The 13,748-nt window shown below is 36.6% G+C and overlaps 2 protein-coding genes across 5 annotated transcripts in view; one reads left to right on the plus strand and one right to left on the minus strand.

The window, feature by feature from the left end:
- LOC135199050 (BTB/POZ domain-containing protein 3-like) overlaps positions 1 to 2,504 on the plus strand; it is a 33,069-nt gene extending 30,565 nt beyond the window's left edge. The window contains exon 5 of the mRNA XM_064226968.1: positions 373 to 2,504. Coding sequence (XP_064083038.1) covers positions 373 to 640 — 268 coding nt within the window. The 3' untranslated portion in view covers positions 641 to 2,504. The remainder of the gene's footprint in view (positions 1 to 372) is intronic.
- Positions 2,505 to 5,059: 2,555 nt separating this feature from the next.
- LOC135199022 (BTB/POZ domain-containing protein 3-like) overlaps positions 5,060 to 13,748 on the minus strand; it is a 29,053-nt gene continuing 20,364 nt past the window's right edge. For all 4 annotated transcript variants that reach the window (XM_064226947.1, XM_064226952.1, XM_064226940.1 and 1 more), the window contains one exon: positions 5,060 to 5,431. In XM_064226947.1, the coding sequence (XP_064083017.1) occupies positions 5,365 to 5,431 (67 nt within the window). In that variant the 3' untranslated portion in view covers positions 5,060 to 5,364. The remainder of the gene's footprint in view (positions 5,432 to 13,748) is intronic.

The following is a 13,748-nucleotide window of genomic DNA, read 5'->3' on the forward strand; positions in this document are numbered from 1 at the left end:
CTATTGTGAATAGACTGAAGACACAAAAATCTTGGAACTACTTACATTGTGAACATCTATAATTTTTTGTTAGAGAATGCTTAATTGAAGGCACCGTCAAATTTTAAAGGTTTTAGATTTATTTCATACTTGTGATAAAACAGAAACATTTGCGCAGCACAAGAGAGAAGCAGTGTATTCAAACAAAGTAAAGGAAGAAAATCTGAAAACATTAGAAACAAAGTAAACAGACCGACTCTCTCTTCTGATGTTTGCACTAGTTGTTGGTTTTGATTTGTCATTGGGTTGACGACATTCAAGTACGTACTTCGATTTTTTACTTGAACTGTAGTATGTCGTATAAGCTTCCATTTTGTATTATATATCTCCCAGGGCAACATTACTATCAGACAACTCCTCAACATCCGCTAAGTGCCCCAAAGGCCTTCGTCAGGAGATCGAAACGTTGCTGCCGCACATCCGGTTCCTGACAATGACTCTGGACGACTTCGTGGAACACGTGATGCCGTCTGGGGTGCTGACACCAGAGGAGAGCAACGCCATCATGATGAACATCAAGCGTGTTCTTAATATCTCTCTGCCTGCCATTTGCAGTCCCAACAGAGAGACGAGGTACTCCATATTGCCCCGGCGGCGATGATGGCGGGCTTGCCACCGCCAGCGCTTGAGCCGTACCAGCACCTGTGGCGTTAATTAATCCGGACAGAAAGACATGGGTACCCTACAGTCAGCTTCACCAGATCTCCCTCGGAAAGGGGAACAATGTTGTTGTAAAACCCACCATTATTAATCCTGAATGGGCTCCAGAGAATGTTGATTTTCGGTCGTTAGAGGAAGAAAGATTCACTGGCCAAAATCATCATTATAGGGAAAGGAATTATCATCCAATGGGTAGTGGACGTCCCTGTGAGTACGAACTTCTAAGCTGTGTGAGAGTTAACAAGGATATTATTGTAGGTCGCTTTGAAATCAATCTGGTGAAAAAGTACAATGCCTTCCACGTGGATGTAAATAACTATTTCATGCATGCACATCATTTAGTGATACGAAACTCCTCTGGGTATACACTGAGAGAAGTGGATGTAGACATAAGCCAAACTGGATGTCATAGCACTGTTTCTGCCGTTGTGAAAGAACCAGTGCTATTGTCTTCCAGCGGTGTTTACTCAATTGTTTTGTCATTATCACCAGGAACTGTTATTGGATCATGGTACTATCAACAGAGAAATGTAGCTCTCACATATGGAAAGTTACACATCAGTGGAGTTATGCATCGTGATGCAGATTTATCATTAGCTTTTTGGTGCTCTAGTAATTTATTCCCACCATTGTTAATGAGGCGTTCGCGTTAGTTCTGTAACCTTCTTAAAGACAGGTAGGTGTTGCAGTAATGTGGAATTGGAAATCTATTTCAGGAAAGTTTAAGTAAAGTGTAATTTTCTCCGATATTGAAATTTTTCATTACAACACTAGGAAATTTTTTTGCAACGGCGATTATGGAAGATTACTTCGAGCAGAGGAAACGTTGAAATTACCAGTTGTTCTCTTAAGCTTCTATCTATCGTTGTATCTTATCCTCTTGATCATTAATGTACGAGAACAACCTATTATCATCAACCCGTATCTTTTTTCGATAAAAATTCGAAGAAGTTTTTCTCGGATGCGGAATAATAAGTTTTATTGCAAGAGATTCTTACTGCATATCCTTTACGGCATGAGATTCTCATAACTTTCCGTATGTCTTATGGCATAATACTTAGTCCCTCATTAAGTACCTCGTATCCCATAGCCTCTTACTCATTTCGTTTCATGGCGACAAAATAATTCCCAAAACTACTTGTGGGCCAGCTCTACTCAATGCGATTTCAATATGGCTATTGCTGGACGAGGTAGAACAACTGAACTCTATCTAATATTAGGATAAATCGTGCTTCATCAGAATCATTCGCATCTAATTCAGCAGCCAAGAGAATGAATCTGGAAATTCAATCTACGAGCCAAGCAAACTTGACATATTCAGCCGTTCAGTGCACATGTTTGAATGCTTTATTTCTAACGCTGAGAATATTCATAATGTTTGATTTAATTTTTGAGAGATTAGGAAGATCATTCAGTTAATACTATCAATGTTTGTGTTTGATTTGTGTATTTATCTGTGATGATGCAAATAAATAAATATAAGGCAAATTGATGTTGAACGAACTCTACAAAGGAGTACTGGTCTGTTTTATTGTTTATTCCCAGCACAAACAAATAACTACTCTTCTCCCGCAATCATTGAACCAGCTGTACCTTTAATTTCCATCGCACTTTTGTAGCGAATGCAGAAATAATCACTAGTAACCCACGGTGACTTTTTCTTTTCTAAAAAGACAAGAAAACATGGTGCGGTCTGCACTGCATCAGTTTCGTAATTGATGTATTTTTACTGTATTCACCTTATTTTAGCAAAAAGAATACGTCGGTCTTATTTAATTAAAGCGTCCTCGGCCGAGGAATAAGTATGACTGAAACATTCGAGATTATGTACTTGGAAAAAATTATTTCTATCTAGTTAGTCATTGGGTTAACCTGGAAAAAAGGCTTCTTACCTAATCAGTCATTGGGTTAACCTGGAAAAAAGGCTTCTTACCTAATCAGTCATTGGGTTAACCTGGAAAAAGGCTTTGTAAAAACCAAAAAGGCTTTTTACCTAAAAAATTTTATCAGTTGGGTTAACCTGGAAAAAAGGCTTCTTACCTAATCAGTCATTGGGTTAATCTGGAAAAAAGGCTTTTTACCTAATCAATCATTGGGTTAATCTGGAAAAAAAGGGCTTTTACCTAATCAGTCCTTGGGTTAATCTGGAAAAAAGTCTTTTTACCTAATCAGTCATCGGGTTAACCTGGAAAAAAAAACGGTTTTTACCTAATCAGTTATTGGGTTAACCTGGAAAAAAGGCTTTTTACCTAATCAGTCATTGGGTTAACCTGGAAAAAAAAAACGGTTTTTACCTAATCAGTTATTGGGTTAACCTGGAAAAAAGGCTTTTTACCTAATCAGTCATTGGGTTAACCTGGAAAAAAGGCTTTTTACCTAATCAGTCATTGGGTTAACCTGGAAAAAAGGCTTCTTATACTTGGAAAAAATTATTTCTATCTAGTTAGTCATTGGATTAACCTGGAAAAAAGGCTTCTTACCTAATCAGTCATTGGGTTAACTTGGAAAAAAAGGCTTTTTACCTAATCAGTCCTTGGGTTAATCTGGAAAAAAGTCTTTTTACCTAATCAGTCATCGGGTTAACCTGAAAAAAAAAAACGGTTTTTACCTAATCAGTTATTGGGTTAAGCTGGGAAAAAAGGCTTTTTACCTAATCAGTCATTGGGTTAACCTGGAAAAAAGGCTTTTTACCTAATCAGTCATGGGTTAACCGGAGGCCTTCTTACCCAATTAGGGTTCAATTGGGGTTAACCTGGAAAAAAGGGCTTCGTTACCTAATATTCATTGGGTCAATTCTGGGAAAAAAAAAAAAAAAAAAGGTTTTTAACCTTATCAGTCCTTGGGTAATGAAAAAAGGCTTTTTGCCTAATCAGTCAATCGGGGTTAATTCAGGAAAAAAGGCTTACCTACTTTCAGTTCAATCGGGTAAATTGGAAAAAAGGCTTTTACCTAATCAGTCATTGGGTTACCTGGAAAAAAAGGAAAAAGGGCTTCGGTACCTAATCATCATTGGGGTTAATCTGGGAGGCCTTTTTAACCTATCAGTCCTTTGGGGGTTAATCTGGGAAAAAAGGCTTAACCCTAATTCAGATCGGGGTTAAATCAGGAAAAAAGGCTTTTTACCTAATCAGTCATTGGGTTAACCTGGAAAAAAGGCTTCTTACCTAATCAGTCATTGGGTTAACCTGGAAAAAGGGCTTCTTACCTAATCAGTCATTGGGTTAATCTGGAAAAAAGGCTTTTTTACCTATCAGCTCCGGGTTAATCCTGGAAAAAAGGGGCTTTTTAACCTAATCAGTCATCGGGTTAATCAGGAAAAAAAGGCTTTTTAACCTAATCAGGTTCATCGGTTAATCTGGAAAAAAGGCTTTTTACCTAATCAGTCATTGGGTAAACCTGAAAAAAAAGCTTCTACCTAATCAGTCATTGGTTAACCTAAAAAGGAAAAAAAATTCCAATAGATAAAAAAACATTGTCATTTTTATCCAATTTTATCCTATATAATAAAGACCCTCCTGTATTTATGTTTTTATATATTTAAATATATACCAAAAGCTGCCAAATACTAATACTACAAAAGGCATATTTACGCTTAAAACAGTATCTAAAAGGGAAGGTATTTAAAAAGGTGATTCAAAGAATAATATGGAAACAGACCATTTTCCAAATACACCATTACTGAAAGCAGCAAACTATCCAAATTTATAGTAGGTTACTTAAAAGGGAATTCGTTTAAAACGGTGACTCTAAGAATACTTGCTGTCGTTGTTTAGGCCCTCCCTCCTCAACTGCATATCTATTTCAATATTTTGCCGTAGATGAATTGTATGTGTAGATGAATTGTTATAGACGAATTGTTGTAGACGAATTCGCCGGATACCAATTTTTTTTTTTTTGCCCCCCCAAAATTGTCAAAATTTCACGAATTTTTTGGGTACCTAAATGAAATAGGAAGTGACTAATTATTTTATAGAATAAACTCATATTATCCTAGAACGGAATTATGCAAAAAAAAAAAAAAAAAAAAAAAAAAAAAAAAAAAACCTGCACAAAGATGTAATTTACTGTTATATCAGAGGCAAAATCAAAAGGTCATTTTTTGACCTAGGTTCACCATGAAAATTTCTTATAAAAATCATTTTAACTTATAAAATATGATATTTATGCATGAAAATATACCAATATATCACAAATTCTATAGAAAACAAGAATATGTAGAGATATACCAACTCACCTTTCGGGTATGTAAGCAAAATGGCCACAATCCACACCAACTTCGACTGCCAAATCTGCCACGTGAACTATCTGGCTTGCACTAACAATACTATAAATTGAATTTGCTATGGTGAACCTATCACTCTTTTTTTTTTTTTTTTTTTTTTTTTTTTATTAATAATATATGAGGGTGTATAGCCATTATTGCAGTTAGGAAGATTTCTGTAAGAACATGTCATAAGATAAAGCTCAGAAATGTTAGTCTCTCTCTCTCTCTCCCTTCAGCGTGTCGATGGTTTACTGACATGAGCTGATGTAATCTCTGTCACAACAAAAGGCACAGACCCACAAACCCCCACACCGTCTCCCCTTTTCGTCGTCGTCGTAGTCATTTCAAGGTCATCTGCTTCCCTCCAACCTCTAAATTATCATCAACATCACTTTCTAATTCTATTGGAAGTAAGTTGATGACATCCATGCCCAGAGAATACTGCCTGCTGGCCATTGTTGATGAGAACTGCAAAAAAATTCAAAAACTAAGAAATTGTTATTCAAAGGAAATTGGATCATATGGCCATATAAGCCATCTCAGCCAAAACCAATGGCGTGCATATGGTACACACTCCATCCATCAACAGTTTCCAACAATACAAAACTATGCAAGTATCAACAGTGTTCGACAGGAAATCACTACTTAAGAACTTTTCCTTTCGATCACCCACACGGTGAAGGTGCACGGTTGAGCGACCCAAGCAATTCTCAGAAAAGGGGAAAGGACAAAGGCAGGCGAACGCAGGTTCTGACATGATTGTAGTGAGTGGATTCCTGGCCTCTTGCAGGTTGATCACACCCAGATTCGAGATAGACGATGATTTATGGGAAAAAACGTTTTTTTTTAAACACTCCTCGGGTCGGATCGCACCTATCCATGGAAAAAAAAGTATTGAATTTAATGTGTCCTAGCCTTCACGTTGAAATCCAGGCTGTTTGAAGGCTGCAAACCTCCGCAAGGGTAGTTCCTTGGGTACATTTTTACCTAACCTAATATAGGAGGTAGTTCCTTGGGTACATCTTAACCTAACCTAATATAGGAAGTAGTTCCTTGGGTACTTCTTTACCTATGCTAAGGTATGGGAGCCTTTTCCTACATTGGAGAATTAGTGTGGTTTGTGATGCATAAATATTGTATCCGTATTTGCGGCTGTCTGCCTCGTGAAAGATTCTGCACTTATTTATTTATTGGTTTTTATTTTTTTGTGTCAAGATGATCCCCCCCAAAATAAAATTAGTTTGCTTTCACTCGTGTTAAAATTGATTTGAAAAATGTAAATGAATGGGGAGTCAAGATATTTTCGAAAGAAATTGCAAATGAAATAAAACTTGTTCTTATTAAGTACACCTGAACCGATTTGTCATTTACAGTTACACCATTAGATATATTATTCACTTTCAGCAAATCTCGTTAACTCAGTCCATTAGAGATACTCGGTTGCTGTGTGCTTAATGGAAAACCATTTCATTCCAGAAATGAAAGATAAATCATCACGTTGAATCCAATTGTGTTTTATTAAGTTAGTTATTCCTAAGAAGAATTCTGGGCCGGGAAAACAGCTTCCATCCTTCACTCTAAATTACACACATAATTATATATATATATATATATATATATATATATATATATATATAATATATATATATATATATAGTATATATGAATTTTTATCACAGCTCCGTGATTCATATAAATACATCGAGCTACAAATGTCCTTTAATATCCAATTCGCTCTTCCTCGGAATGTGTATGTGTATGTATGTATATATATATATATAGTATATATATCTATATATATATTATATATATATATATATATATATATATAATATATATATATAGATATATATATATATATATATAATATATATATATATATATATATATATATATATATATATATATATATACGCTCACAGAATCCCTCTTGATTCATAGGCTGCAACTGTGATTGCCATATATCTGAAAGCCTTAATTAATGATATTGAGAGTGTTGATGTAGTGAGGGTGAATAATAGTGTAATTATTGGGTTAATCAGTAATGACTGGAGGTCGGAGACGGATGAATGAGTTACACGGAGTCACAAGTATTAGGATGTCTCAAAGACTTGTCAGTGCATCAGAGGAGACATCGTGTGCTCACTTATCTCTAGGGTCAGGTTTTACTGTTCTTTCACAGTGCTCTAATGATTTTGTCTAGCTTTCTTTTAAACACTTCCACACTGTTGCTGTTTACAACTTCTAATGGCAGTTTATTCCACATGTCAAATATCTTGTATGTGAAGAAGTTCCCACAATGAGATGTGTTGTATGTCTTCAGCTCTAGTTTCCATCCATTATTTCTTGTCTGGTTTTCATTTAACATAAATAGGTTACCGTCTACAGAGACTTGATTGCGTGAAGGCTCTGGGTAAGTGAAGGTTGCCACTGAAGGATTGCGGTAAGTGAAGGGTCTTGGTTAATGGAGGTTTTGCGGAGTGAAGACTGGGTATGGGGCAAGGTTAGTGAATGAAGGGTTGTATTGAGATTTTCAGTTAGTGAAGGTCTCTGGTACATGAAGGGTTTTAATGAGTGAAGGGTGTTCATGTACATGAAGGTTCCGAGCAGGTGAAGGTTTGGAGGAAGATGCAGTTGATAAACAACAGTTTGAACGACTAACTTGGTCGTGGTTGTTTAATTTGTTTTGAAAACTCCCTTGGGAGATAATTTATTGGAATATACTGAAAACGAGAGAGGGGGCGGGGAGCCGGGTGCATAGTGCCTTAGAAGAAAACGCAAAGAGCAAGAGAGAGAAATGCTGATTAAGTAGAGGAAAACAGAGAGAAAAGTTGGAAAGAAGGTTCATCACAGAAAAAATAAATGAGGGAGTCAGGTTGCCTTGGGTAGATAACATTGATGAGAGAGAGAGAGATAGATAGAGAATCAGTTAACGACAGACAAATATGAGTTGAGTTGTTGGGATGATATATATGTAGAACGAAAGAGAGAGAGAGAGAGAGAGCTTCCCCTGTTAATTTATTACGAGTTATGGAATTAACTTCAAGTATTGTTCGCTCTGATTACGAGGCTGATATCTGCAATTTGCATTATGGTCATATTGGTTATATTCCGTATGTTCTTAGATTTTAATTGTCCACAACTAGAGTATCATTGATTTAGACATTTGAAATGTATTGTATTTGTTTTGGAATATATTTGGCTGGCAAATAGCTTAACTATTAGTGGATTTAAATTAACCAAGCTATTGACAAAAAAAATATTAATAAAAGAGAGAGAGTAATACAAATATAATACAAAAGTAATACAAAAATTAATTCACTTTCAAATAATTTTTTTAAAACGTGTTTTAAGATGAAAATTAAGACATCATGACCGTATTCATACGGAACAAGCCCACCAAAGGTGCCATTGACTCGAAATTCAAACTTCCAAAGAATATGGTGTCCATTCGGAAGTGAAAGAATGTAAAGGGAAATACTGAAAGAAGAGATGTCACTTATTAAAAATAAATAACAAATTAATAATTATTACAAATTAATAGATTAATAAATGTCACGAACTGAGAAGTGATCGACATGAATATATGTAATAACGTCTTTCAAAAGTATCCCTCAGGAGAAGGAGAACATACATCCTGCCTATGTGAACCCTCTCGAGAGACTGAGAGTTTCCAGCCCTGTGATTGGCTTATCAACAGCCAATCAGGAGCGTCGTAATGGGCTGGCCTAGACATCATTTGCACGGTTGATGTGAATCTACTATAGCACCGTCAATGCACAAACATTACTCAATTAAGGTTGTTTGCAGCGTCCCTTTGGCGCCCAGCTGTAACCACTTTCATGCCGTTTACTGTACCTCTGTTCATAGTCTTGTTCTTCCGTCTTACCTTCCACCCTCTCCTGACAGTTTTCCATAGTTCAGCAGAGGTTTTCCTCCTGTTACACCTTTCAAACCTTCTTTACTCTCAAATCGCGAGTTCGATTGCCGGGCATTCCATTGAGGTGTGAGAGATGTGTATTTCTGGTGATAGAAGTTCACTCTCGACGTGGTTCGGAAGTCACGTAAAGCCGTTGGTCCCGTTGCTGAATAACCACTGGTTCCATGCAACGTAAAAACACCATACAAACAAACAAACAAACGAAACAAAGGACTGGAAGATCACTGCTCAAGGTGTCAGTTATCAGTGAAGTGACAAGTCTCTAGAAATTCAATACTAAGTGACATGCTTTGACATAGATAATGAAATGAAATATACGTGTATATATATGTATATATCATCAGGTTTATTTTATTCCTTCAGTACTATACAAAATAAAATGCAGGATTTATTTCTTATACTAAACTACAATGAACAAAAGCATAATTTTGCAGTCTAGGAAGATTGACAAAAAAAATACGCTCATTTAATTTTAAAATAATGATGTTCAGACAGCCAAATACAGAACAAATGGCGTTCTGTATTGGTTCAGTACAGAACGCAACATCTCACTCTCCAATACAGGACTGATCTGTAATTTACAGGACGGGTGGCAACGCTACTCGCGACCTGTGAACGGGTACCGATCACTTTTGACCTTGAAATGCCCGCCCCGCCCACGCACAAAATGACGCTCTGTGGAGGACTCGCTGCTGTGGCTGTAATAAAGGAATTGGAATATTAATAAACGCTCCTCTGGATATGTTTGCTTGGATGCAGTTAAAGTGTGTCAAAGATCAGACCTTAATAATGAAAAATATGTTTCAAACCGTACGAAATTTCACCAATGGAATGCCAGTAACTCTCAATTTTATTTGATAGCAAGTTAATACTTTTTTTTTTTTTTCACTCTAATTTAAAAAAATGATTATACCTCTGCCATTGATTTGTTTCTCGTTAAATGCCTGATTTAACAATTTGGAGTGATTTCACCAAATTCAGTCCTTGAACCGTTAGACAGCAAGGATATTTTCTCTCGCATAATTATCTTTTTTTTTTTTTTTTTTTTTTTTTTTTTTTTTTTTTTTTTTTTTTTTTTTTTTTTTTTTTTTTTTTTTTTTTTTTTTTTTTTTTTTTTACCTTAGCTTAGCAACTCAGTTATGCTATTCTGTTTATGCCATGTATGGGTGTTTTGCGAATGACAGAATGAACGACCATTTGAATGAAATACGTAAAAAAGACAAATGAATGGAGTACATTAAACAAGACTTGTATCAGCAGTTGGCTTATGAATGCGGTTAGGCAATTAAGAATTTTTTTAAAATGATAGTTACTTCACACATGAGTGAAAGTAATGAGAGGAAGTGAATGTCAGCGAGAGAGAGAGAGAGAGAGAGAGAGAGAGAGAGAGAGAGAGAGAGAGAGAGAGAGAGAGAGAGAGAGAGAGAGAGAGAGAGAGAGAGAATTTAAAGTCATGTTACTGATCATTTATTATGCTTCATGCAGTTGCATTTTCTAAACGATGTACTTTTCAAGGAAGCTTAGTGCTGGGTTCGAAAAAGCGATCAGTTGTCATCATAAAAGAATATGCAATGATTACATCGTTACCTTTTGCAACTATTTTCATTGTTTTACGCGTTACTTACACTCCCATCTACGATATATATATATATATATATATATATATATATATATATAGTATATATATATATATATATATATGATGAGAGAGAGAGAGATATACAAGTGTTTCAGGGAGTGGCTTTAGAGAATAAATAGCCCATCGGTCACTGCCACAATCATAAAAGCTGAAACTGCGCTAAACTTCAACAACTAGTCTACTTTTTGATGCTCCCTTGAATACCTAATTTATCCCATATTAATCCCTTATTGGTTCCTTATTTATCCCTTGTGGCAGGGAAACTCCAGGTCGACCCTCCCTAAGAGGAAGGGTAACCTTCGCCCTCTGAGAAATGCAGTGCATTTATGTCCGTCCACACTTTTTATGTCCGCCCGCAGATCTTAAAAACTACTGAGGCTAGAGGGCTGCAGATTGGCAAGTTGATCGTCCACCCTCCAATCCTCAAACATGCCAACTTGCAGCCCTCTAGCCTCAGTAGTTTTCATTTCATTGAAGGTTAAAGTTAGCCATAATCGTGCGTCTGGCCACCGGTCGTGGTCCATACAGCATTATATCGAGACCACCGATCTATTTTCGGTGGCCTTGATTAATCGATGCACAGAAAACTGGATTGCGCCGAAGAACCTTCTGCGCATATTTTACGTTTTCTTTATATATTCACGAGAGGACAATTATTGGCTGAACAAAAATAATTCTGATTATTGTTCGATCATAAGGAATAATCTCCCTCCGGTATTTTCACTGGATATTAATTATTCCCGATGCGTGAATAACTTCCGCAACGTTTCTCTTTTCCTATACCGAACAAAATCGTATTATTCAGCTTAATTAAAGTGTAATTAAAGCCCGTATTCAAGCCGTTTCAATTGCGTGCGTTTTAAAGGGATCTCGATCGGGTCCTTTGAATGGATTTCTGCGCCATAGAGGCCGTGAATGAGTCGGGAATTGACATGATTTGAACGTCATGAAAGCTTCATTATATTATGTTTTTCACATCTACTGGCGCGTCCTTAAACACGATTTGTTTGTAAGTATGTATGTGTATATCTAGACCGTGGTGTATATAGTATATATGTATATATATATATATATATATATATATATATATATATATATGTAATAAATACATGTTTAGGAACAGATAATTACATATCTGTAAATAGAATCCATGACCTGAGGGGTCATTGGCGAATTAGGAGCGTCCTACGTGACCAAGACAAATCTAGATCACGCTATGCAATGCCTGCAGTAGCCTGCTTTAAGTTTGTTTGAAAACATCATCGTTTTACATCTTTGTCAACTATTCATAACACCTTCCATGGGAAGCGGTTGACCTGTTAACCTGCGCCGGAAACTTGTAACTTCCGAGCCGGAGGACTACGTATGTTTTTTATGTGAATCGCTGAGATAGCTAATGTATCGCTATCAACGTGATGCTCTAACAATTCAGTTCATGGCTAGTGATCAAACGGAACGGTCTCCTGACCGAACTGTCTCTCTTGTTATGGAGTTCAGAAATAAAGTTGTTGTACTGTTATCAACTTATCCGTTTGAATCATCTCCTTTATTCTAAGAAGAACCACTCTATTGAGATACCACATAGGAGAGGAGAAAAGAAGGAACCAGTAATGCTTACGAAAGACAGTCGTAAGAAAAGAGAACCAGTCTTTCGCGAAAGCGAAACGAACAACAATGGTGGCAGCATCAAAGAAGACTAACATTAACAAGAACCATATCAGCCGACCGAAGAACTTGAAACATCAACTTCCAGCTTTAAGTCAATAATAAACTGAGGAAACGGGATCTTCAATCAACGCAACTGTAAACATTCTATGAAGACGAAGATATGTCCTTCATCGAGAAGCATACAAGCATCAACATCGACGATTGAGTAACTGTTATCACATATCTCCAAGAATCAAAACCGGACGCGGAGCAGCATCAAACATCAACAGAAAGAAGGAACAAATAAAGGAAACAACGCGCGATCACAAGCAAGGACGTGGAGAGTAGGCCAAGAGGCTGTGACGTCATCACAACTTGGACCTCTTCATGCAGATCATTGTGAGGCAATCGATTTTCCTATGAAACACACGGCCGAATCCAAAAAATCTGTGCAGGTTCCCATAGATTTGCAACAAATTCACGCAATTATAAGTCAAGACGAGTTACGACCAACCTTACATGCAGTAAATTTGGACCATAAGTCATTTACTTTGTTCTTTGATTCTGGTAGTCCACGTAATATCATGGATTTGAGGACACATCATTTAATCTTTCCAAAGTTCCCTATAGAGAAGTCCGGAATAAGACTCTCGGGTATAGGAAATAATGAATTAAATGTGGTAGGAGTAACTCATGTTCAGTACAAGGTCGGTAAGCGCACGTTTTCCGATACCTTTATCGTTGTACAAATCATTAATATGTATCCCGCAGTAATTATCGGATACCCGTCTATGGGCACTCAAAATATTACCTTAGCCCCTGCAAAACACGGCGTGTATATCAAAGGAAAATTCTATAAGTCTTCTAATACCCTAAAATCAGTTTTAGATAATAAGGAGACAGAAAGTGTAGTCACATATATCGAAGAACCAATCACTTGTCTCATAAACCAAGAAATAATCCATGCGACCCAACAGAATTCTCGCTCACCCGTAATATCAGCTTGCACGCAAACTCTCGAGCCGAACGTAACTTCGAACATATTAGTGCGTGTAAAAAAACCTTGCCGGGATCTGAAATGTTAATCCTTTCCGACACTTTGAAAACACACGGATTATCCGTCACACAAGCCATTTATACAGTCGGCTCACAACAACAATGTAACATCGAAGTCTGTAATCATTTGAATACCACTTTAGTAATCCACAAAAATCAACATATCTTAGATGTGGAAGTTTATAAACATCGCATTCTTACCGTAGCTGAGATCAATCACGCTCAATCAGATGCGGATGAATGCCTTTTGCAATCTATAAAAAATAAAATCAATAAGGACATTCAAGAAGAAGAAATTCAGCAGAAATTTTTGAATCTTTTAGCTGAATATCATGATGTTTTTTCCACTATGGATGGAACCTTAGGAAAAACGGATGTCATCGAGCATCAAATAAAGCTAAAGGACAAACAGAAAGTAATCTATGTACCTTCGTACAGACTTCCTATGAAATTTCAGAATGAGATAACTGAGGAAGTAGGTAAAATGCTAAAAGAAGGAGTCA

The sequence above is a fragment of the Macrobrachium nipponense genome, chromosome 23 (genome assembly GCF_015104395.2).
Source record: "Macrobrachium nipponense isolate FS-2020 chromosome 23, ASM1510439v2, whole genome shotgun sequence".
Lineage (NCBI taxonomy): Eukaryota > Metazoa > Arthropoda > Malacostraca > Decapoda > Palaemonidae > Macrobrachium > Macrobrachium nipponense.